Raw genomic sequence first — 26,192 nt, 5'->3', positions numbered from 1 at the left:
GCCACTTAGCAGTGGCCAGGCCTGCCCCGTGGAGGAGTGAGCCCCATGACCAGAGGGAGAATGACTAAAGGCTGGGAGAGGACATTCAGAATGATTGTAGAAAGCCTTGCTTGCAGTGGGAAGACAGTTCAGCCAAGTCACCACGAACAGCCTCCAGGATATTTTTTTCTGATGATAGAGGAAAGGCATATGGGATAATTTCTTGTATGAAGTGCTTTTTTAGTGCCTAGACTGGTATCAGGCATGGGCAGACATTCAGATAATGTTTGTTGAATGAATGAACATGAAACATCAGTGAAACTGTCATATGGGTCTCATGACCATGAGCAATTATCAGCATTATCAGCACATCAGCTTCTTGTTTCTGTGGCCACTGACCTGAGTGAGGGGAATCCAGTTTGCCTTCACTTAAAGGGCAGAATACTTCAAAAACACAGACATGGACAAAAACCCAGCTCCCTAGAATTCCCAAAGTCTCCAGTTCACAGGCGGTACCAGGAGTCACTCAGATAACAAATGAAAACCACTTCAGGAAATTTCAACACTAAACTCTGTAAGTTGAATACGATACTCAGAGAAATGAGGTAGGTTAGCCATGTATATATAAAGTTTATTAGAATATACTTTTATTTGTGCAAACTGAGGTATTAGGTGATGTAGAAAGACCTTTAGCAAGGCAGGCATTGAGCAGAGAGTGCAGGACCCAACCAGCTTTCCCAACAACCATTTGGGCCACCTCAGCGCTTTTTATTTTTCTAATCTTAATGACTCCAAAAGTTATTGAGCAGATTAATTAAGATAATGCAGAGCCTCCCTCCTTCCCTCTGCCTTTTAGACAAAGGAATCATTGGAGCAGAGTAAAAATTTTAATGGACTGGTAGACAGGAAAATGCTGGGGAAGGAGTGAGGCTGTTTTTAATTGTATGTAAAATGTACGTTTAATACTATTTGTGGATCAAAATTATTATTACTATTGTCCCCCACACTGCTGTGAATAAGTGGCTAAAATTTGGACAAAAGTTTGTCGGTAATTTACCTGCCAGGTGCTGAGCTGGAATAGATTCTTTCCTAAGATTACTTAGGCAGGTTTCCAAACTTGTCTGCATTGATTTAGCTTACACACTTAGCCTTGGATTAAATGCTTGCAATTTCTTATTTCTCTAAACTCAAACCCCATCTCTGCTACTCCCTTTACTTTTAGAAGGATCTTAAGTACCAGGAAAAAGAGTTGTTTTCATTAGTTTTGAATGTAGTGTTTGGGTGGGGCCCAGTCACACCCTCCACAAATCTGTGGACTAGGAGTTTAAATTTATCATGTCGTGGGATGCAAAATGAAACCATGTACCAAAGAAAAATGGTGAATGACTCACTCGCATGTGATCTTCTGAGAGAGAGGGAGGATTCAGGAAGAGTGTGCCACAAGGACAGAAAATCCCTTCGTAATGAATGTTCTGATTGCCTGTCCTGAGATGTGGGTCAATGTTATGAATGTTAATGGAGGTCACCAAGTGAAGGTGGGATGTCAAGAGCTGTATCTGGTACCAGGATACTGGCATAGTGCCCCCTCCAGCAGGACCAGGAAATTGGATTCATCAGCATATCAAGAAGAGATTCAACTGTGAGGGACAGGTTTCTATTTACAGGCTTACTACACATACACACATGCGCACAGCACTCACACAAACACACACACTGCTAATTTATTTACATTAAGAAATATGATTGTTACTTAGACAAAAATCCTTATGCTCCAGTAGTTTGCAGACAGATGCACATGAAACCCTAGTCCAGAGGTGGTTTGGCATCCTTGCAAGTAGAGCAAACAGTTTTAGATGGATAAAATTCATCTTCACAGTGAGGAAATATCTGACCCTGGACCAGTGGACCCTGGACCACCGTTGCCTAAGAACAGGGCTTTGAATAATATTTCTGAGTAAGTCTCTTTGAGGATTTTGTGTGGAGCATGCATTGCCCATGGACACAATTTTTTGAAATATGCTAATACCTTTCAGTTAGTTGGCCTCAGCTCAGGACCCAGTCTTTCTCATTGAAATGAGTTTGTATATCTTTGTTTTGTTGGTTATTTGCTGATTTTACTCACCTAATGCTTGGGGAATAATCTAATTTGCCTGCTTTCCAAATTCTGGCCATGTGGGGAGGAATGCACCATGTGGCTGTCTCCATGCTTCTGGAATATTACTTGAAACCAGAGGTTCTTGTTCCGTGTAACTGCAGTCTGCCATAAGGGCATAAGAAACTTTATACCAGAGAGTCAGCACCTGGCTTTCGATTTCTGGCAGTGTTACAACAGGGCAATTTCTGGGATGGTGTAATAATTATCCTTCTACACATTCAGCCTGTTAACAATATGGATGTGCCCTCGATATACCCAATTTTTCTTTATTAATCCTTCATAAAATATTTTGGCAAATTTCTATCTTACCTGAAGTAGTTTGAACCTATATACAATTTATTATTCCCTGATGTAAGTGCTATTGGAATAGGTCTCTTATGTTTAGTTCCTAACTTTCTTTCAGTTGCTCCAAAAGTATGTCTTAAGCCCTGGCCAGATAGCTCAGATGGCTTGAGCGTTGTCCCCATATGCCAGGGTTGAGGGTTTGGTCCCCAGTCAGGACACAGAAGATTCAACCAATGAATGCATCAATCAGTGGAACAACAAATTCATGTTCTCTTTCTCTCTCCCAAATCAATAAATAGAAAAACAGAAAAACCTTTGTCTTAAGATCTTCAGGAGCCCTACAATGAGTCCTTATTGCAGAATTCCATATTGTAAAGAAGTGACAGCTTTCAGCCCACATACTGCCTAACACTTGGGGATTTTCAGACGTCACAACCCTGTGGTCCCTTCAGTCTTCGTCTGTGTATCTTGAAGAGTCCTGATGCTTTTAGGGTCCCTTGAACCACACCCAGTCATGAGTGTGTTTGTGTTTTATGGGTGTCAAAGCTGAGCCACAGTTGTTGAATATTTTGCTCCACCTGTGAGCAACAAAGGAGTTTTTCAACCCTGACAGCAATCTGAGTCATTGTGAACTTTGTCAATCGTTTGGGTCATGGAACTGTGGGCTGCCCCTCGGAAAGGGAAAGAGTGAATCAAGGAGGCTGAGGGGGGAAGGATCCCTGTAAAGAATGCCCAGCACTGCAGGGCCTTGGGACACGTGGGAGGACTTACGAGTGGAGCTTCTCACGAGAAGGGCCTTTCGTCCTTTGGAGGCTGATCATTTTGTGCAGCTAAGAAGAGGTCTGCTGAAATTGTGTATTAGCGGAGGGGTGTATGGGGTTCCTTCCCCTATCTGGACTCCTCCCCATCCTTGCCAAGAGTTACTGAGACCTTACTGGGTACCAGGTACTATGCTAATAAGCATTTGTGTGGATTAACTTTCCATGGATTATCTGATACCTAATGAAAGAACCAAGAAGTACCACTTTTTATATTCATTGCTCTAATTAGAAACTACTTTGATCTGTCTAGTAAATAATAAATATAACAGCTGTGTTTATTTATTTATTTAAAGATTTTTATTTATTTATCTTAGAGGGGAAGGGAAGGAGAGAGAGAGAGAGAGAGAAATATCAGTGTATGGTTGCCTCTCGTGCATCCCCCGCCAGGAACCGGGAACTGGCCTGCAACCTAGGCATGTGTCCTGACTGGGAATCGAACCGCGATTGTGTGATTCACAGGCCCGCGCTCAATCCACTGAGCTACACCAGCCAGGGCCAGCTGTGTCTATTTAAATGGGCTTATGCTGGGTGCTGTCCAAGTTTCAAAACAAATTATCTGGCTAAAAGTACCCTGTGTTCAAGTATGATACATTTTTTTCCTTCAGTAAAATATTTCCAGCTCATTGAATAATAACTCTCAGGTATTTCCAGGAAGCTTTGCCGAGGCAGTCTTTCCACTTCTCAATGTGGTCAAAAGGACTGTATCGTATTGTATTGTATTGAAGGCTGGCTTTTGTGGGAGGTGTCCCCTTTCTCTGCCCCTCACTCATGTCATTTAGTCCAAAACTACTTGGAAGCAAAGGGAGGGCCCTTGCTCCTAAAATCTGTGTCTGCCAGGTTATCAACCAATCAGCAATTCAGTCCAACTCACATATTAACTACATTAATGATGAATATGGGAGCATTTTGATAACTTACATGATGTGACACAGAGCCTGTAGTTGAAAGTGTGGCTAAGGACCATAAAAGTCTCAAAAAGCCCTTCTCTTGGCTCACCCTCACACGTTCTGGGCAGATGTGACGAAGGCACCCTTCCTGCCTCCACATAGGGTCCTGGTTCTATCCCATCCCCATATCGTGCCACTCTGGCCCTACTTCTTGCTGCTTTTGTTCAAACACAGCAAGTTTATTCTTGCCTCAGGACCTTTGCAGTAACTGTTCCCTCTGCCTGGAGCAGTTGTCCAGAACTGTGACCAGCCCCTTCTTACTTAAGTCTTAGCTCGATGTTATCTCCTTGATATTCCTGTCCAGTCCAGCTCCTTCCCGGTAACCTGACCACATCCTCCTCCAAACCAGTGTTTAGCAAACTCGTTCCGTGAAGGGCCAGGTATGAAATGTTCTCGGCTTTGTGAGCAACACCGTCTGTCACTGACGTCAGGTCTGCTTCGCAGCGTGAGACAGCCGCAGACAATGCGTAAACGGATGGCCGTGACTGTTCTTTATCTGCGAACACCGAGCTTTGAATTTCATGTAATTTTCACATGTCACAAACCATTCTTTTGGGTTTTTTTTATCAACTACTGAAAATGTGAAAACTGTCCTTAGCTTGTAGGCTGTACAAAAACAGGATTTGGCCCATGAACTGATCCCTGCTCTCTATCATGAGCCTGTTATATTTCCATCTTACCGGTGTCCGAAATTATCTTATTTACTCATTTGTTTATATGTTGTCCATCTGGCCTGGCAGACTGTAAGCTCCTGGAAGGCAGGTTCTTTGTCTTATTCACTGTATCATCTCTAGCAACTAGAGCAGTGCCTGGAATGTGGGGGCGCTTTATGAGTATTTGGTGATTGGATGAATAAATCTATAAAACTGAAGGGCAGCCAGCCAAGGTTGGGGCTCACATTGTCTGTCACCTCTCAGCCAAAAGGCAGACAGGGATTGGATTCTAATTGTGCTTTTATTAGTATTGGCTGCCAGCAATCTGAGAAGGTGGGGGGTTAAAAACCACCTAACATCCACCTTACTCGAGCTTTCAGAAGTGAGTTTACATCGGGCAAATACAGGACTTTGGGAGGGGGAAATCCCTAGGGGGAGCACAGAGGAGCTGTTTCTTTTGGGAGGGGAAGCTAAAAGGGGAGTAAGGCAGCATCTTCCTCGGTGTTATCTCTCCTATTTGCATTAGCCTTCTTTGCTTCCCCAGACCTTTGTGGTTTATGGCTGGGGAGGGCTTGTACTCTCTGGTTAGGGAAGAGAGGTATAAGCCATTTGCCCTCAATTGTCCTTGAGGGGGGAGATAAGGTCTTGTGATTCACCAGCTGGCTGTATATTGCTCAAACTGCTTGGCCTTGTGTGATTTTCTTATCTCAGTTTCCCCATTCCACTTGCCCAGGAATTTTCCTAGCCTCTTACTCTCTTGTCTCAGCATCTCAAACCTTCTTGACCCCTTGCCTCCCTCCAAGCTACCCTACAGTGTAGTCCTTACTATACTGTAAAGTATGTTTCTTACTATATCATTTCTTTGCAAAACCAAAACATTTTCACAATTTTCCTATCACCTACAGTTTAAAGTCCAGCTACTCAGATGGACCCTTATTAATCAGTCTCCTGCCTGCTTTTCCAGCCTTATTTCTGAGCCTTCCCTTGAGTGAGCCCTCTGCTCCGGCGGCCTCTTCTCCTCATTGTCTCTGAAGCCACTGCACCTTCCCACCTTCGCTCAGACAGCGCACCAGTACCCGTTAGCACTGCCCCCCGACAGGCATTCTCCTGTGTAATGCCAGTAAGTCTGCAGTGAATGGGGGGAACCAGGAAGGGTGGAGCTGAGCCTAAGCAAAGCCAGAAGATGAAAAGTGAATATGGCCAAACGCAACTTAGTCAGTAACAAAGTGGTTTAAGGAGGATTTAGTTATTTTGGCGGGAGTAACTGAATGGTGCTGCTTGGAAGGTTTGTTGGGGCTAGTGCTTTTCAAACTACTGTGCAGACGACTATTTGAAGAATCTTGTTAAAATGCAGATTCTGGCCTTATGTGTGGGGTAGGGTCTGAGATTTTGCATTTTTTAAAATATACTTTATTGATTATGCTATTACAGTTGTCCCACTCTCCCCCTTTATACCCCTCCACCTTGCATATCCCCTCCCACCCGAATTCCCCCCCTTTAGTTCATGTCCATGAGTCATACATATAAATTCTTTGGCTTCTATATGTCCTATACTATTCTTAACCTCCCCCTATTTTCTACCTACCATTTATGCTACTTATTCTCTGTACCTTTTCCCCCTCTCTCCCCCTCCTACCCCCCCACTGATAACCCTCCATATGATCTCCATTTCTGTGATTCTGTTCCTGTTCTAATTGTTTGCTTAGTTTGTTTTTGTTATAGGGTCGATTGTTAATAGCTGTGAGTTTGTTGTCATTTTACTCTTTATGTTTTTTATCTTCTTTTTCTTAGATAAGTCCTTTTAATGTTTCATATAATAATGGCTGGGTGATTATGAACTCCTTTAACTTGACCTTATCTGGGAAGCACTTTATCTGCCTTTTCATTCTGAATGAAAGCTTTGCTGTATAGGGTAATCTTGGATGTAGGTCCATGCCTTTCATGACTTGGAATACTTCTTTCCAGCCCCTTCTTGCCTGTGTGGTTTCTTTTGAGAAATCAGTTGACAGTCTGATGGGAACTCCTTTGTACGTAACTGTCTCCCTTTCTCTTGCTGCTTTTAAAATTTTCTCCTTATCTTTAATCATGAGTAATGTAATTATGATGTGCCTTAGTGTGTTTCTCTTTGGGTCCAACTTCTTTGGGACTCTCTGAGTTTCCTGGACTTCCTGGAAGTCTATTTCCTTTGGAAGTTTGCCTTCATTATTTGTTCAAATAAGTTTTCAGTTTCTTGCTCTTCCTCTTCTCCTTCTGGAACCTCTATGATTTGGATGTTGGAAGGTTTAAAGGTGTCCTGGAGGTTCCTAAGCCTCTCCTCATGTTTTTGAATTCTTGTTTCTTCATTCTGTTCTGGTTAAATGTTTCTTCCTTCTTTCTGGTCCACACCATTGATTTGAGTCCCAGTTTCCTTCCCATCACTGTTGGTTCCCTGTGCATTTTCCTTTATTTCACTTAGCATAGCCTTCATTTTCTCATCTAATTTGTGACCATATTTAAGCAATTCTGTGAGCATCCTGATTACCAGTGTTTTGAACTGTGCATCTGATAGGTTGGCTGTCTCTTCATCGCTTAGTTGTATTTTTTCTGAAGCTTTGATCTGTTCTTTCATTTGGGCCATTTTTTTCTCTTGGCACACCTGTTACGTAGTGAGGGCAGAGCCTTAAGTGCTCACCCTGGCAGATTTTGCATTTTTAACAAGCTTCCAGGTAATGTCCACGCGTCTGAGTCTAGGACGAATCTTTGAGTATCAATACTCTAACTAAATGCTTAGGAAAGGAGCCTTTTCCATAGGACTTAGATATGGAAACAGGGAGTCAATGGGCCTGCCCCCCAGAGGCCTGCCTGTGTATCATGAAAGCACCCAAGAGCCCTAGATGACAGTAAAGACTTTTGCATGCCGAATGACTGAGTCAATGTGTGATGATTGAAGTCTTCTTGGTGAAGGAGGGGTTGCTGAAGAGAACCGAGGAGTATGTTGGGCTGCAGCTTATAGGAAGAAGCACCTTTAAGTCCTGAGATGGTGGCACTGAAGGTGGCCATTGGGAAATGAAGAGTCTGATGTTGGTTGGGCTGCTGGCCTGTGCACACACACATGCGTGCACACACACTCGTGCACACACGCTGTTGTAGGCTGGAGAGCAGCACTTTCCCCTGGAAATAGCTGGATTATCTCTTCTCTCCGAGGAGGCACCTCTTCTGATCCACCAGAACGTACAGTTCAGAATCTAGGTTTTGCTTGAGTACAAGTAATGTACTTCACTGTAACAAAATAATAGGAATCGTTTCTGTAATGTGTATCTCCAAACAGAAGAGTGGTTAGGGAAGTATTCTGCTGGTGTAACAAACTTGCCTGTTTCAACAGTGTCTCTTTGATTATTAGCCTGGCCCATGTATCTTTGAGAAACTAATAGCTGACCTTTTGATGAAACTGGGTGTTATTTCCCGATGGTTTAACTTCATGCAAATTGTAAGATATCCAGATTAATGATTCCCCCTCATCAGTAATTTTCCCTCTGCTTTTATCACAGAAGAACTTCTGCTTCGGTGACTGAACTCTGATCTTGGCAGAGAGTCATGGCCATGGTAAGTTGTGGAGTGCCCCGCCTTACCTGGTGCCAGCTGCAGACAGGTACAGGATGCTTACTCAGTGACAGCTGGCCTATACAAAGGCTTGTTTGCTCAACAGAGGGAGGAGGAAATGAAAGGCAGTTCCTTTTTTTAAGCACCATTTTTATTTCTTTCAGAGGTGGTGAATAACTTGACCCTGAATATTAATCTAAAGAGAATCCTTTGAATCCTTCTAACATCCTGAAATTCAGAATCAAGTTGTAGTTCATTATAAAAAAGTTAGGCAAAGAAAAAAAAAGAAATGAAAATCCCATAGATACCGCCAGGACAGGAGCGCCATCCATTTTGGTGCGACCCCATCATCACAGACTCCTCAGGAAGAGTACATCTTGCCATGTGTGCTTGTCATCTGCCCCTGCTTTTGGCTGTGACTGGACTCCTTCGAGCTTGGTTATCTGATCTTTGAGACAAGCAGGGAATCGGATCCCTTTGAGAATTCCATGAAGTTCAATGCCGAGATGGAAACTGAGCTTCTTAGCTGCAAACATGGCTCTGGCTGGCTAAGGCTGGCCATCTGCTCTTCTTCTCCCACCGAAATTAGATTTTGGACTAGGCAGGTGATTCTGACCCTTGCCATTCTGGGAGGGAATAATAGAAGTAGAATCTTATACCTGAAGAGAAACTAGAGTTCCTGCCAGATCTAGATGCCTTCCTTGAGGAAGCTAGATGTGTAAACTATCCTGAACAAATAGTAATATACTCTTAAATTACTTTTTGTGTTAGACATTCTGGAACTTTCTTCATCATCCCTGATAGTCAAAGGCTTACACATGTCTGTTCAGAATCACTTATGCTTTCATTTAAAATTCATTTCTTCTTGATAGATTCTCCCTGGACATGGAGAACATTTACGCAGGAATGTTTGCAGTGCCCTTACTTTTTGCCAGACATGGTACTTGGCTCCGGGAACTCAAAATTCATGGGACACTCTTCCTGTCCTTAACGAGCTCACAGCCTTCCTACATGTGATGACTGTGATCAAGTGATCCTCTGATGTGCTTTCCGCTTCGGGAGGATTGCCTCAGAGCTCTCATCTTTTCTCCTAGGACCTGTTTTCCCATCATGACTGTTACTTATTGAACAGGTAAAGGAAGTTTTTAACAGAAATGAGCAACACACAACAGTCACAATATTGTAATTCCCATTATATTCCATCATTTTATTTTAGACCCTTCTCACATGTAGTATGGTTTTTAAATATTATATTAGTAATAAAAAGCATAAATAACAGTTGCGTATGTATTTAATGTTCACTATGCTAACATGTTGATATTACATTTTGTAGCTTATTAAAATTACTCTAGATGGTGAAAGTATGGATGTTTTAAAATGTTTTCATTTACTGATTTTAGAGAAAGAGAGAGACATATCTATTTATTGTTCCACTTATTTATTCATTCATTGGTTGATGCTCACATGTGCCCTGACCAGGGATCGAACCCACAACCTTGTTGTATGGGGATGACACTCTAACCAACTGAGTTACCCAGCCAGGGCTGCAAGTATGGATGTTTTAATTTTCTTCTTAAATTAAAAAAAAATTTTTTTTCCTGTCTCACCAGTGTGGCTCACCTGGTTGGGCATTGTCCCATAAAGCGAAGGATGGTCAGTTCCATTCCCAGTCAGGGCACACACCTGGGTTGTGGGCAGGTAGTCAGTGGGTATGTCTCTCTCACATTGATGTTCCTTTCTCTCTTTATCCCTCCCTTCCATTCTTTCTAAAATTCAATCAATAAAATATTTTAAAAAACGTTTTCCAGATCTCTACAATGATTATATAATATGTTTCTAAAAGGGACACATGTTTTAAAATTTATTGTACTCAAGTATTTTGTTAAAATTTTATAGCGGTATAATTTACATACAGTGAAATACAGAGCTCTTAAGGTTACTGGGAGATGAGTTTTGACAAATACATGTACCATGTAATCTATTCTTCTATTAAGATGGAGCAGGTCATCACTCCGGGGAGTTCATTTATGTGCCTTTCAGGTCCCTACTCTGCTCCTTACCTCATGCTGGACAGGCAACCACTTTTCTGATTGTTATCACCGTAAATAGTGCTTGTCTTGCCTGTTCTAGAACATGCCATAAATGTAAACATACAGCATGTACTCTTTGGGGTCTGGCTTCTATTATTGAGCATTATACTTTGTTGCAATCCATCCATGTTGTTATAATTGTCAACAGTGTGTTCCTCCATTGCTTTTTATTGATTAATATTCCATTATATTGTATTCCAGTCTTTTTGACTTTGATCATCTTCATTATCATTTTAATAACTGAATAATGCTTCATTGATTGTGATGTAACATCCATTTCTAGCTATTTACTTTTGTCATTCTTCCTACATCCTTCCTATTTCCTTTGCCTGCCACAGAAACTTTCCTGGGGTGGTAACTCCTGCCTTCCCAGAACAAATAATGGTTCATTATGCCTTGGAATTTAATCAATATGGATATTTTAGAGGTAACAGGAACAAAATTCCCAAGCTTATCTTCTCCCGGGCGGGGGATTAATTTTAATCCCTTAGTAGTTTCCCTCAGTAATGCAGTTTGCTTTAAAGTTAAAGGTTGTGTTTGAATACCATCCTTTTTTTTTTTTCAACACTGGCATTTCTAAAGAACCTTGTGAAACGTTCAACGCAAGAAGCTGTTTCATGGTAGGGCCAAGGGCTGAATTAGGCCCTGTTGGTACTTGATAGCAAATCACCCATATGCTTTTTACTGCTGATACGTAGTAGAAGAAAAGAATTGCCTGTGTTAATTTCCTAGGGCTGCACAACAAGGTGCCGCAACCCAGGTGACTTAATAGAAATTTGTTTTCTCACAGTTCTCAAGCCCAGAAGTCCAAAATCAAGGATTGGCGTAGCCACCATCCCTCTGAAATTTATGGGAGACTCCTTCCTTTTCTTTCTAGCTTCTGGTGGTTTCCTGGTAATCTTTAGGTGTTCCTTGGCTTGCAGCTGCTTAACTCCTATTTCTGCCTTAATCGTCATGTGGTGTCCTCCCCTGTGTGTCTCTGTCTTCATATGCTGTTTTCTCAGAAGGACACCAGTCATATTGGATTAAGGACTCAACCTACTCCAATAAGACCTCATCTTAATGAAATTAATTGTATCACAATGACCCTGCTTCTAAATAAGATCACATTCCGAAATACTGGGGTTAGGACTACAACATACCTTTGGTTTTGGGGGTTTTGTTTTGTTTGGTTTGGTTTGGTGGAGGGTACAACTCAACTCATAATAGTGCCCAAGGAAGTTAATGTCACAAATTTCTACTTTCCTCTGTCAGGTGTATGAGGATGATGACTACATGCTGGGTGCTGACCACGTCTAGGAGGTGAAAGCCTGGTCTTTCAGCAGATGAGGCCCACATTCTCTTGTACATGAGGCTTTTGATGGGCTTGGTAGGTTAGAGCGGGTCTGGGAGGTGCAGGCCAAGGTGGACCAGCTCAAAGAGCTCAAGTCTGACTAGACTAGAGAACTAACTGCCTTAGGGTATGGAAATTCTCCGTGGCTTTAGATGGTCCATATTCTATCATTGAATCAAATTAAACCATTAGAAAGGCTTAGATCTATTCTACATGGGTTTTGCCACCTTTTACAAGTGCTGTATTCTGGATCTTGCTTTGACATTATCTCATAGGCTTGCGTTAGGGATTTTAACATATATATATATATGAGTCTCACAATTATGTTTATTGTGGAAATGTTGAAGACATATTTGATGATGATGATAATGGTCACTGAGTTTGTTTGAGAGTTTACTGTTTGCTGGGTTCTGTGCCAAATGTTTTGCTATGTTATCCTGCTTCATTATTACAACACCCCTCTGGGTTGCTATCATTATTCTTAATATACAGGTGAGAAAAATGGAATTTCCCCTAGAGCACAGGTGGCAAATACAAGGCCCATGGGCTGAAAGCATCCCTCCGCCTTGTTTTATCCAGTTGGCACTTTGTGTCTATCCTGAGGCAGTGCCAAACTCTTGCTTAACTGTTAGGGAGTAGTTACATTTATACAGTCCTAAAGTTACATCCGGCCCTTTGAAGGCAACTGTGAGGCTGATGTGGCCCCTGGTGAAAATGAGTTTGACACCCCTTCCCTAGACCATACAGCTAGAAAGGATTGAAGCCAAGATTCAAACTCAGGTCTATCCTACTCCAATTTCTGTGTTTCTTCCCACTAAGCTTTACTACCTCTCATTATAGGCTATAAAAAAGTAAAATAGTCCTGGCTGATGTGGCTTCATGGATTGAGCACCAGCCTGTGAACCAAAAGGTCACCAGTTCAATTCCCAATCAGGGCACATGCCTGGGTTGCAGGTCTGGTTCCTGGTTAGGGGCGTGTGAGAGGCAACCAACTGATGTTTCTCTCATAAACGTAGATGTTTCTCTCCCTCTCTTTTTCCCTCCCTTCCACTCTCTCTGAAAATAAATTTTAAAAATCTTTTTAAAAAGTAAAATAGAATACAGTACCATCATTAGACCTAAAAATGTTAACACTGATTTTTTTAATGTCACCAATATTGTCAGTGTTCAAATTTCCAATTGTCTCATAAATGCATGTTTTTTTACTTTTTGATTCAGGATGCAAGTAAGGTTCACCCATTATGAGTATTGATATTCCTTTTTAGTCTCTTTTTAGCTATAGTTCCCCTCCATCTCTCTCTTTTCTAATTCTCCTTGCAATTTATTTGTCTACAACCCTGTGTTGTGGATAAACATTTTCCTCTCTCTTCAATTTACTGTAAGTTGGTTTTTGGCTCTAGAGGTTTGATCGGATTTGGGTTTGACCCTTTGTGTGTGTATGTTGTTGGGGATGGGCAGGGTGGAGACAAGGTTACTGAGTAGGTTGTTGTGTAACTTATTTTACCTCTTTCCTCTTTGCCTCTGTCCTGCTGCTCCCATAAAGCCAGCTCCGGCCTCAGGGCCTTGACTTTAGCTTCTTCCTCTGCCTGCAGCACTTGACCTCACCGAGCTTTGCATAGTCAGCTGCTTCCTATCATTCAAATCTCAGCCTAAATGTCACTCCACAGAGCAGCCCCTCCAGGACCCCTCTCACCACTGGGCACTTGGTGGAACATTTATTTGTTGGTGTGTTTACCATTTGCCCTTTGTCCCTGCCCCCCAAACTGGAATACCAGCTCCACGGAACAGTGAGCTTCATTTCTCATGGTCCCTACTGTGTGCCCAGCACACAGACCTAGAATAATGTCTGTCTGCCTCACTGTAGGTGCTCAGCAAATTTTGCCTAATGGGATGCCTCTGTCTTGGTAAGATGCTGCCTCTCAGTCGCCTCTTTCTCTGTGTTTAGGAAAGCAAAGGAGGCACCATCAAAGCTGCATCAGTATTCAATGCCACTGAAGATGCCCAGACCCTGAGGAAGGCCATGAAAGGGTTTGGTAAGTGTCCCGCCCACTTACGTGTAATGCATCACCGAGTCTCACAGAGGGTGCTGTGTCCACTGGCCTTTGTAAATAGACCCCACTCTCAGAAAACACAGCGGGAACAAATTGGCTTTCCAGGAAAACTCTGATGGAAGGGCCTAATTACTCATGTTACTACAGAATTTTTAATTTAATGTTCTCATTCTCTGTGTTCTCAATTATTTCAACCTGTTTCATATTACAAGACTTTGAAATCAATATATGAATATTTAGAAATGTATTTATTTTCCAGTTAGTGCTAGATGTGGGTAGTGCCATAAGGTTTACAAAGCACTTTCACAAATACTATCTCAACGGTTATGCGCTGTGGCCCTGTGGTTTAGTAAAAGCAGCTGTTGCTACTGTTATTTTCATCCCATTTTACAAATGTGAAACTGAGCCCCAGAGAAGTGAAGTAACATGGTAAGTCACATAGTAAGTAGAACTGAGCCATGAGTCACACTCAGCAGAGCCCAGTGCCAAGCCTGGGCTTGCCCACTGGAAGTCCACATTCTTTCCTTTGAGCCCCTTTGCCTACTGCTGTGATTGGCACAGCTGCTCGGTACCAGCATGCAGCAAATGGAACTTTACGTGAGAAGCCTGTGTGTGCCCGACCAGAAGGGCTTATTGTGCAATGAACTACCTTCCATTTAGCTCCCCCAGGGAAAAGGCTTTGTGTCAGGCGACCACGGTCAAGCTGGGTGTGCTGCAGACTACCCTGGCCTAGGTCCTTGCCTGGGTGGACACATGGCCAGTGCTTCCTGGTTGTAGCTGCTATTTCGAATCTCCTTGAGTTGTAGATTGAAATATTGACCATGCATTTTTATCTAAGATCAGTTCTTTTTACTTAGCCCCAATGCTCCTAACTGCAACAGCAATGATAACAATAACAGTAAACATGTATTAAGCTCTACTATGTGTCAGGCACAATGTGCTTTGTGGATTACCTGTTTCAATCCCAATAGCCATTTTACTGGTGAGAACAGTGACATGTAGGGAGGTTTGCTAACTTTCCCAAGGCCTCAGAACTAGTCAGTGTTAGAGTCAGGATTCTAGGCAATTCCAGGTAGTCTGACCTCAGTGCTGGGGTTGGAGCTGCTGTGCCACTGTGCTGCCCAGCTCTGAGCAGAATGTTGGTCTAAATCTATGTATTTTTCTCTTCATTTCCCCTTTTTCATGCATAAAATGAAAAATCTACTTGGCCCACTTTTTTTTTCAGGCTAACCCTGATTCTTTTATATATGTCAAGAACACCATAATTCAGAACATGGACCACATGGCATTCAGAATCTCAGAATCAGAGCCAATGCTTTTTAGAGCCTGCTGTGTGGAGGCAAATGCAAGGTGGATGGCTGGAGAAGACAAGGGTTGTAACACCTAGTCCTTGGGGTAGACTAGCCCACGGGTGCTGGCGGTCAAGGCAAATAGGGAAATAAGTAGGACCACTTCCTGGTACGACAGCTGCGGAGGGGCACCAATAAGATTAAGATTCAGAGAGGAGATCTGAACCCCCACATTGTATGTGGGGGTTTCAGGAAAAACTTGAAGAATGTAGAATTTGAGGCAGGCCTTTGGAAATGAGTTGGGTTTTAATAAATAGAGCTAAGAGAGAATGTGTTTCAGGTTTAGGGAATAGTATGAGCAAAGACATGGGGTGAGTGTCTGGATCATTTTATTTTCCAGTTTAACTGAGGCCCATGGGAGTCATGGTAAATACGTGGACAGGGGGCTTTGTAGCAGGAGGTACTTGCAAAGCAGGAGTTGGCTGGTTGGGAACTTCCTGAGCAGGCAGGCACCAAAGGTACCAAAGGGAGGTTCTGGAGTGCTCCTGAGAAAGCCAGCTATAGAACACAGGCATGGGGGTAGGATGGCCCAAAGGCACTGACCAGGAAACAACCAATGCCAGAACCATGATGCTGAATGGAGGGGGTTAGGGACACATAAACCAATAGACTGGTAGTGAAGGGGGTCAAAGAATGGAGTACAGTACAGTTGGGTCAAGTACAATAGTTCAAAAGTTTAGTCTGTGGATTTGGCTGCCTGATATCCTTTTATATGTATCCTTCTTTACAGTAGTGAATGCAATGTTGTAGAGAGTCTCAAAATGCCAAGCTGCAGTGGCTATAATAAAGCCAGCAAACAGCAAATAAAGCCCTTGTGTATTCCTGGGCAGGGGATGGACACTGTGAGTTTTTCTGTACAGGAAAATGAATCTGGCAAAACTTCAGAAAAAAACAGTTAGAAGGTAAGAATACTAGTTAGCAGACTTTCACAGTTGTTTGAGAAAGAACTGTGGAGTCCTGAATGGGAGTGGGAGTGGTAGGAGTTCAAAAGAGAGAACAGATGAAAAAAGATAGCAGGGCCAGATTTCGCAGTTTGGCAGGAAATTTGAATGTGGAGGAAGAAAGAGGGTAAAAAAATCAAAGCTATTTCAATGATTTAAATTTGACTGACTGGAAAAGAGTGGTGTCTCTCACAGAAAATAGGATAAGCAAAAGGCATTGAGCCTTCTCTCCCCAGCTGAGATTTCTGAAAGGGAAAAGAATGGTTGTATCTATTGCCCTCTTTAAACAAGAGAGAGAGAGACAGAGAGAGAGAGAGACAGAGAGAGAATGGAAAGTGGATACCTAAGGTATGTAAACAAAGTTCTGTGGCTTCTTCCCTACACCTCACATTTTTCTGGATTTGTGATCTTACAAAGAATAATCCTGGAGAACCTATATTTTTCATCTCTTCCTGAAATATTTCAGTAGAAGAGTCTGTATTCCATCACAACTCCCCACACAGCACAATGAGGAAACAGAATACCCACAAAACGTATATGAACATCCAGCTGTTACTAAGATGAGGGACCAATTTGAGAAATCAAAATAAATGACCCTGTAAAAAAGCTGCTGCAAAAACCAGGCAAACACAACTTAGAACATTTCTAATTTGTAATTCATATTGTAGTTTTGGTAGTATATTGAATCATGCAAATTTATGGGCAATTATAAAAAAAGGAGCCATCTGAGATCAGGAAAGACAGCTTGGAAATGAAAAACACAATTACCGATATTAAAACTCAGTAGATGCTGTGAACAGCCAATTTAGATCCTCCAAAGTGCCAAATCACTAAATCGAAGGACAAATTTGAATTGCTTCAGAACTCAGAGAAAATTGTAAAGAGATTAAAAACAAGAAAAGAAAAAGTTAGAACATGGAAATAGATACATGAGATCCAACAGACGGGAGAATTCCTGAGGAAGGGGAAAAGTATGCTCCCTCATTGACCTAGTAAGTGCTGAGCATTGTTCTAAGTCAGCGATTTTCAACCTTTTTGATCTCATGACACACATAAACTAATTACTGAAATTCTGTGGCACACCAAAAATGTATATTATATTTTTTTGCTGATCTGACAAAAAGAGACATAATTTTGATTGATTTACAAACAAAATAATGATAGTAATCACCTACTCTTTTTGCTCTAGAGTGACTTCTTAAAAAATCAGGTGCCTATAATTGTATATAAAGATTTCTGGTACCAAGAATTAACCAGTCAGACACAACCTTATACAATGTGACCAGTAAGATACAACTGTATTAAATGGTTCAAGATAGGGCATTCACATCCAACAGCTATTGTTGTGTTGCCTGTTGTCATTTTTTATTTGACAATCGGAGGGAAAAAAGGTCAGTGCCCCTGACTAAATAGTCAAGTACCACATGTTTTAAAAAATTCTTGCAGCACACCAGTTGAAAACCACTGTGCTAAGTAATTCACTTAATTGTTCTATTTAACACTTGGAGCAGCTTTATAATCACTCACATTTATAGATAAGGAAACGAATACTCAGAGGAGTTAACTATTTTGTTTGGTGGTATGTAGGTAATCAAAGGAGAGGCTGAGACTCAAACCTAGTGTCTGTTTCCCCCCAAAATGGACAAATGCTGTGAACAAACCTCTTTTCTTAGAAAGCTCCCTGCGTATGTTTGGGTGGCTTCATTTTCCGCAGAGGAACCCATTTTCTCATTCCTCTCAGATAGCACTCACTCACTGTCTTCGCTACATTGCCAGGCACCGATGAGGACGCCATTATCAACGTCCTCGCCTACCGCAACACGGCCCAGCGCCAGGAGATCAGGACGGCCTACAAAACCACCATCGGCAGGGTAGGTCACAATCTCTCTGCTCTAGGTTCCTGAGGTCACCCTGTGTTTTTGAAAGATGGGTACTTTGCCTTGTTTAAAGATATTCTTGAAATAAAATGGTTTCAACATGCCTCCCCACCTGTCCTTAGCAAGAAGTGATTTCAGGGAGCTGTTGATTCACAGAGCTCAGGGCCCAGCTTGGTCTCCTCCCACCCGAGTCTTCTCGGGGACCTGGTTGTTGCATGGACTTAACCAGCACCCTGTGAGCACTGAGCAGGCCTGAGCTTCCCGTGTTGCTTCCCTAATCCTGATTAGGCTTCTTTTAGGCCACTCCACACTGACTAAAATATTTAAGTTCAGCTTGTTTTAAACAGGCTCTCCTAGGATTTAGGGTCTATTCTGCGTCTTCCTCATAAACCCATTTGTAGCATATATGCATTCCTTTGATGATTCTCAGTTGAGGAAGAGCCCTCAGATTCTAGAACTGGGACTGATGTGTTTGTGTATGTGTGTGTGTATGTAATTTATTAACGCATGCGTTCAGTGGTTGTCCACTCACCATGTTTTGCCCTTCTGTTCGCATCTCACACCTCTCAGGAGCCCTCTCCCAGTCTCCATTTTCAATGACTCACTCACCAGCATCATTGCACCTTGTCTTCCCACATCACTGAACACCTATCTGTGTGATTAGCAAGAATCTTTTCATTGAGGAAACACCAAAGAGTTCTCTGTGTCCGAGAATACAGGAACTCTGATAAGTATTTCTGTTCTCCGGATACTTTACAACCAGTCAGACTGTGGCTGCTACTTGAAGGCAGGCATTAAACTTCGGGGTGGGACGGGGCAGGGCTGGCTCAGCCATCCAGAGCATCCGCATGCAGACCGTGCTGGGCACCCCATAGGGAACGGATTATCCATAGCTCGGACTATTTGCTGAGCATTAAGCTCTTCTCCATTTCCAAAGAAATTTAATGAGCACAAACAGGCATGAATGTGCGTGTGATGTGGGAACTAGACACCTCAAGCGTGTTGCCACACACACTCAGGATCAATTATTCCAAACTTCAGGACTAAGCTAATCTAATGGCAGTTTGTTAAGATGACCAAACTTAATGAATCAAGTACTAATCCATTCATTCATTCATTCATTCATTGATCCATCCATCCACCCATTCATTTCATATGTAGATGTAACATCAAAATATTCACAATATATTGAAATACTGTGTTAGGAATCAGGTTTGTGAGGATCAGAGATCTGGACTTGAACAGCGACTTAGCTTCTTATTAGTTGGTTGCTCTTAAGCTGGTTCTTAAACTCTCTGACCTAGAAATGTGAATAAATGTCTTTAGAATTTATTACTTTGTCCAAATAATTACATTTCTTTTTAGGAATTGAGCCTTAAGAAATAATTATGAGTGACCAAGGGGATACAACTAAATGCCTGTGTACATTAGAAAGTTCAAACAGGGAACTGGTTAAAGGAACTATATTGTGTCTACATATGGAATTTCTGCAGCTATTAAAAGTGTCATAGGTGAAGACTCAGATACAGAGAGCAGAATGGCAGTTGACAGAGGGGTGGGAGTTAGGGGTGGGGGGACTGGTTGAAAAAGGTGAAGGGATTAAATACAAATTAGTGGTTATAGAATAGTCACAGAGATGTAATTATAGCATATGGAATATAGGCAATAATATCCTAATAACTATGAATGGGGCCAGGTGGGCACTTGAAATATCAGGGGGACCATTCTGTAAAGTACTTGATTGTCTAACCACTATGCTACATATCTGAAACTAATACAGAATAATAAAATAAATATTTTATTATTCTGTATTAGTTCTGAATATAAACCGTAATTTTAAAAAATATAAGTGAATACGGACTTGGAAATGTATTCAAGAGATATTGTTTAAGTGTGCATGTACATTTAAGTCAATGTCTATAAACTTTTTGATCTCGGGACCCCTTTACACTCTGAAATTATTGAGGGTTTTTTTGTTTATGTGGATTATATCTATTGACATTTACCATATTAGAAATTAAAATTTAGGACATTTTAATTTATATATCTGTTAATTTATTAAGAAAATAAACCCACCACATGTTAATACCAATAATAATTTTGTGAAAAATAGCTACATATTTCAGAACAAAAAAATTTTAGCGAGAAGATTGGCATTGTTTTATGTTTTTCAAATTTCTGTGTTATCTGGCTTGGCAGCTGAATTCTCTGCCTCCTCATTGTTTGTTTGCTACATGTGGTTTTTGTTGAGGTACTTGAAGAAAACTTGGTCTTATACAGATATGTAGTAGGAAAAGGAAGGAGAATTTTAATAGCCTTTAAACACAATTGTAGATTTGTATATACTTCAAATATTCTTTGGCAAACTTAACTGTACAATTGTGAGAAAATGACAGTGAAGAGGCGAATAATGTCTTAGTGTTATAATGAAGATAGTTATATGACCTTTATATGACCTTGCAGGTCTCCTGAAAGGGTCTCGAAGATGCCGGGGACCACACATTGAAAGTGGCTGGTTTAAGATACCGTACCAGTTAAGCAAGCTGCTTTCTTGGGTTGCAGGACCTGATAGATGACTTGAAGTCGGAGTTGAGTGGCAACTTTGAGCGTGTGGTCGTGGGGATGATGACGCCCACCGTGCTGTACGACGTGGAGGAGCTGCAAAGGGCCATGAAGGTCTGTGCTCTTCTCCTCTCACGCTCTCGGTGCTGGCAGGGCAGACACTGACTGGCTGTTTCGAGAAACCGTGACAAAGGCCCTCTGAGAGTGGGGAGGATGAGGGATAGGAGGAAAATTTTCCCTCATTGATGACAACTCGAAAACATGGCGTTACATGATAGCACTTGCGATTTAAAAATTGTTTTCCAAAAAGATACAGAATTGTTCTCTTTCCTGTGGCTCCATAGGGTGGGATTATGGTACTTTCATTGCAGCTTCAGAAACTCTCTTGCCATGGCAGCTACTTTTGAGATACAAAACTCTACAACTGACACCTTGGAGGCCTCTGGGTCTGCTATAGGCTCCAACGTAGCAAAAAAAGGCTTCTCTGCCTCCCTGGATGCCAGATCCACTACTCCCCTCAATCGTGTCAATAAATACTCAGTCTTGTGGTTTAGGGCTAGGCTCTTGAAAAACAAAGATGTAACAGCCTTTACCAGAAAATTCTGCCCTTCAAGCAAAAGTACAGGGGAGATCAAGGGAAGATTAAGCTCCCAGGGGGCAGAATCTGTGCCTAACCTGGCACAGTAACCAACACTTAGAAACAGCCCATAAATGTTTGTGATTACTAATAATGATTACAGTAAATACACTGGAATTTGGAGCAATTACAAATGAGCCAATCCTTCAGCTAGAACCCTGGGTGTTGTCTTGATTCTCTGCAGATTTCTGGTTATATTCCTTCTCCCTCTGGGACTTGACTTTTTGAACTAACTCACAAAGCCCTCTCCTCTGGACTTCCCATTTAGGGAGCTGGCACAGATGAGGGCTGCCTGATCGAGATCCTGGCCTCCCGGACACCTGAGGAGATCCGGCGCATAAACCAGACCTACCAGCTGCGTATGTAGCATCCTCGAGTGGCCTTGGCTGAGGTTTCATTGTGATCTGAGAACTAGACTAGCAATGGAGGGTTACCCACTGATCAGACTTTCTTCTTAGAGAGAAACACTGACTATGAGAGGTCCTCAGTTCTAAGCTCTGCTTTAAGGCAGATCCCTGTCCAGGCAGATTGTTGGTTTCTCCAGACTTCTCAGGTGAACATGCTACTCCACCTGGGTTTCCCAGTGCCTAAGGTACCTGGTACTTGTCATTTACCCTGAAAGCTGGAAAGCTGGTCCTTATTATCAGAGGACTGAAGGTGCTTGTTCAAAAGTGATAGCACCAGTGAACCAGCCAGGGAATGGCCCAGAGGGGCTGACTCACCCAGCTGCTTACCTTTGTTCAGACTGGACTGTATGTCCTCCAGCCATCTCAGAACAACAGCCATTATCCCCCTCTTGAGAATCTCCAGAGGCTGATACATATGAAGAGCCTTTAAAAGATGCATGCATTTTTGCCCTAGGAATAAATAAAAAATGCACAAAGGTTTTGATATCACAGTATTTATTTGGTATTTGTTATATTAGCTAAAAATGTCCAATAGTTTAGCATAGTAGCTGATCAAAATAGGTATACCTTTGCAGCAGACTACTGTGTAGTCATCAAATGTATATCGAAGGATATTATTAAATAGCAATAAATAGTGTGATGTATGGGTAAGTGAAAAAGACAAAATAGTACGCCTTGATTCCATTGTTTTAAAGGAAGAAAAATCATATGGGCGTGGGGGGGGGCAAAATGATGCAGGGTATTCACCAAAATATTTTCAGTAATTATTGTATCTGGGTGATTAGATTACAGTGAGGATTTTTTTCTATTGCCCCACCCACCTCTGCATTTTACTAATTTTTTTCCTAAATTTTTTATACTATGCATGTACTACTTTGGTGTTTGGGTAAGTGTTTGGAGAAGTCTATTCTAAACCCTAAGAGCTGGGTTCTGGCACTGATCCCCAGGTCTGCTGAGGGCAGGTCCCCTCCCCCCCACCCAGAGAAGCACATCTGGAGGGCTGTGAAGGCTTGGCGCTTCTCCTGGGGAAGCTCTCAGGCAAGTGATGTAGCAGACGAGGCACATGCTAGAATTTGGGCTTGACAGCCCCCAGTTTGTTCCAAAGCACACTTCTGGAACTCCACAGTACTTGCTTTCCGATGGTTACTGTTCTCTGCGTTACTGAAAACTGCGTTTAGAACAGACCCCTGAACAGGAGGAACAGTGAGGATTACATCCCCAGCTTTCTCCACCTCCCATTTTAAGGAGCAAGAACATCTTGTTTTCACTATAATGACAAGCTAACTTTTAACTTAACTTAAAACTTGACTGTTTTACCGGAGTTGTTTTTGAAAAATTGTGTGTGAGATGAAAAAGCTCACGAGGAGCTGCTTCCCTGCACAGGCTGGTCATGGAGGGTACAGAGGCTCTGGAGTGTGACACAGGGCTGAGCAGGACTCTCATCCTAATGTGGCTAATTTTACTTTCTTGCTAGAATACGGGCGAAGCCTTGAAGACGACATTCGCTCTGACACGTCCTTCATGTTCCAGAGGGTCCTGGTGTCTCTGTCCGCTGTGAGTGGCACCTTCTGTTGGCTGCTTCTGATTGGGGTTTGGGTTTGTTGACATGCTCACTTTCTATCTACCCTCTTTTCTGGGCTTTCTCATCCTTCCAATCCCCCAAATGTGAATATTCTCCAGGTGATTTCTTCGGCCTCTCTGATGCTTGATCTTTTCTTCTTTGGAAACTCTGGCCAGTCATGTACACCCATCTGTTCTAATTTACACATACAAATACTGAATATCTGCCCGGTCTCCTTATTACTTAGTGCATTGAGAGTTATGAGGATGAGGAAGAGGCAGTTCCCAGGCTTTAGGAGTTTGTATCATTGTAAGGGAATATATCAGGTACACAATTGCTATACTAATAAAGGCTTGAAACATAAGTATCTAAAGAGAGACATAGAGTAAAATGAAGGTTCGAGGAGGATTTTGGTTGCAGAAACAAAGAAAAGGCTTCCTGGCAGAGGCGCAGGTTCAGGAAGGACTTGGAGGTTGCTAGAACTTCAAGAAGCAGGGGTGTGGGTGGGTGCATTTCTAGGCAGAAAGAAGGCAGGAAGAAAGTGGGAAACAAGGGGTGTGATCTGGGATCAAGGGGCTAAGCTGCCAGGCTGGTAATCACAGCAGCAAGGTGGGAGGATGAGCAGGGATTCTACGCTAGGAGGAGTTTGCACTTTCTTTGGAGAACAGTAGGGAGCCACTGAAGGTTTGGGAGCCGTAGAATGATATGAGTAGAACTGCATTTTTAGAAGAGGAATGTGTGAGATTAATTTTAATGGCAAGGAAATGGAGGCTGGGAAACCAGATAGAAAGTTACCTCCATATTCCATATGAGAAATAAAACGGGACAGAGCTAGTGTGGGATCAGGGTGCCAGAAAAGAGAAGGTGGATACACGAGATATTTCACTTGACTTCGCAACTACATCCTCATCCCTGACCTCCTTAGGGAGTGTGAGACTCATTTCTCGCTGCATTTTAGATGTTTACTCGTACATATTCTGCCATCACCTCAAATCAGTCCTCCTAAACCAAACCTGCACTCCAAACCAGCTCTTCTTCCTAACTTGTCTTTTCCTGCTAATATTGTTGCTGTTCAAAGCAAAACCCCATAAAGCCTCTCCCACTTTGCTCTGCCCGCGATATTTATTAATGCTACCGGCTTTTCTTATTTCTTACCCGTTCTTACCTTTCCTCCTGGATTTACCATTCTGTGCCATACCTAGACTGAAATACTGGGACAGCATAGCAATAAAAAATAGTCTAACAATCCAGAGGAAGGTAGCCCATTTGCTCCTGTTCAGCATTCCACCAGGGCGTCAACCCTGCCCTCCCCATGAGCTGGTGTTGGTGAGGGACCGGGGTGTTGTCATGTGTACCTTAAGCCCCACTGTTGGTCCTAGATGCTCTCGATTCCCCTCTGTTCCCAGCCCTTGTTTGGCAGAATCAGTCGATGTAGACTTGCTGGTTCCAAAGACATGAGTCAGCTGGGGAGAGGCAGGGCTGAGGAGAGGTGGGGAGCGGGTGGAGCAGTCAACGGGTAGCATTCGTCCCCTTTCTAATGTTGCAGGGGTGGTGCAGCAGGGGCTCTCCCTCTGGTCAAGTTCTCCAGGCTCTAATCAGAGCCATGGGAAAAATGCAGGCACACTCAAAGGACATCTGTCCTCTCTCAGTAGGCCAGAAGGGTGACCCCTTGCGGTATTCTGTCTTGCTGTTATGTCGTTGGGTTCCCAGACGTTCTGTCTTACCCATATCCTCATGGCTACTCTCTCATTCTCTTTGGTTTGTTTTTTTCATCCCCAGGGTGGCAGGGATGAAACCAATTACCTGGATGATGCTCTCATGAGACAGGATGCCCAGGTGAGCAGAACGGCAGCTTCTTTATTCTCTTTTGCCAGTAAGACGGTCCTTCGTTGGTGGACCCCCTCCTATTTCAGTGTATATTGGTTTGACTGGGATATGTTATTAAAAAAAGATCCTCACAGATAACCTTTCATAGCAGAAGTTTCTTTCAGAAATATCTGAGGCTTGGGGGCAATACGAGGCATCGTTATATAAGCACCCTTGGATTCCAGATTTCTTGACATTAGGACCATGGTGTGGCTACCCCAGAGAACTGTGGAGAGTTTTCTGAATCACTTGGAGGTGAAGGGACCTGCCTTTGTTTTGTTTAACTTGCATTTTTACTTCCCCAAAGAGAACTTTGATAGGACCTGTATGAAACAGCTTGGCATAATGGTATTAATTAACCTGTTGGGTAAAATTAATACAATACCTGAAGAGGCAGTTACTTCCTTGGTACCCAGGCCACTCGTGGCTGCCCTGGCACCACCTCCTGGTGTATTGACTGTGGCCAGATAACACTAATAATCACAGCTAATAAAAAACAGGTCTTTTACCAGGTACCAAACACTGTTCTACCTCTTGATATGGCGTATCTCTCTCGAAAGTACAGACTATTTCATAGTATTGTTATCCTCATTTTGTGTATGAGGAAACTGAGGCTCAGAAAAGCCAAGTTCCTTGCTCAAGTTCATACAGGTAATAAATGGCAGAACTGGGATTTGAAACTAGGCAGTTTGGATCTAGACCCTGTACTCATAACCCATATGCAACCATAGAGAAGGACTGGTGCCATTCAGTGTGTGGAGGTGTGAGCCACTATGGATTCTGCAGAAAGGAACCTGTTGCTTTCACTAGAAGGGAGAGGGGTATGTGTGTCATAAGAGTTCTGAGGACTCAGGGAGGCCCATGCCATGCAGGATACACAGGAAATTGCCTTCAATCCAGAAGCTTTGAGGAGGGAGAGAGTATTGAAAACATTGCAACTCTTGAATGCTTATGTGAACCTCAGCTATCTCAAGGAGAGCATTTGAGACATGACCATTTTTGGACATGCTGGAAGGACTCTCCATAGCCCTGATGAATCCTAAATTAAATGAAGAGTTAGTAACCCAGTTTATTCCTGGAACATTATATTCATTATCAA

The 26,192-nt window shown here is 42.5% G+C and overlaps 1 protein-coding gene across 2 annotated transcripts in view; it reads left to right on the top strand.

Moving 5' to 3' along the window:
- The window catches only part of ANXA4 (annexin A4), a 65,631-nt gene that overhangs the window by 21,159 nt on the left and 18,280 nt on the right, over positions 1–26,192 (top strand). For both annotated transcript variants that reach the window (XM_037048173.1, XM_037048174.1), the window contains exons 2-8: positions 8,368–8,422; positions 13,788–13,875; positions 17,960–18,054; positions 20,623–20,736; positions 21,528–21,618; positions 23,141–23,220; positions 25,007–25,063. In XM_037048173.1, the coding sequence (XP_036904068.1) occupies positions 8,414–8,422; positions 13,788–13,875; positions 17,960–18,054; positions 20,623–20,736; positions 21,528–21,618; positions 23,141–23,220; positions 25,007–25,063 (534 nt within the window). In that variant the 5' untranslated portion in view covers positions 8,368–8,413. The remainder of the gene's footprint in view (positions 1–8,367; positions 8,423–13,787; positions 13,876–17,959; positions 18,055–20,622; positions 20,737–21,527; positions 21,619–23,140; positions 23,221–25,006; positions 25,064–26,192) is intronic.

This window comes from Sturnira hondurensis, unplaced genomic scaffold (genome assembly GCF_014824575.4).
Source record: "Sturnira hondurensis isolate 20B ecotype Veracruz unplaced genomic scaffold, ASM1482457v3 Scaffold0006413, whole genome shotgun sequence".
NCBI lineage: Eukaryota > Metazoa > Chordata > Mammalia > Chiroptera > Phyllostomidae > Sturnira > Sturnira hondurensis.
Note: the sequence above shows the minus strand (reverse complement) of the source record. Positions and strands in the feature narration are given on the sequence as shown.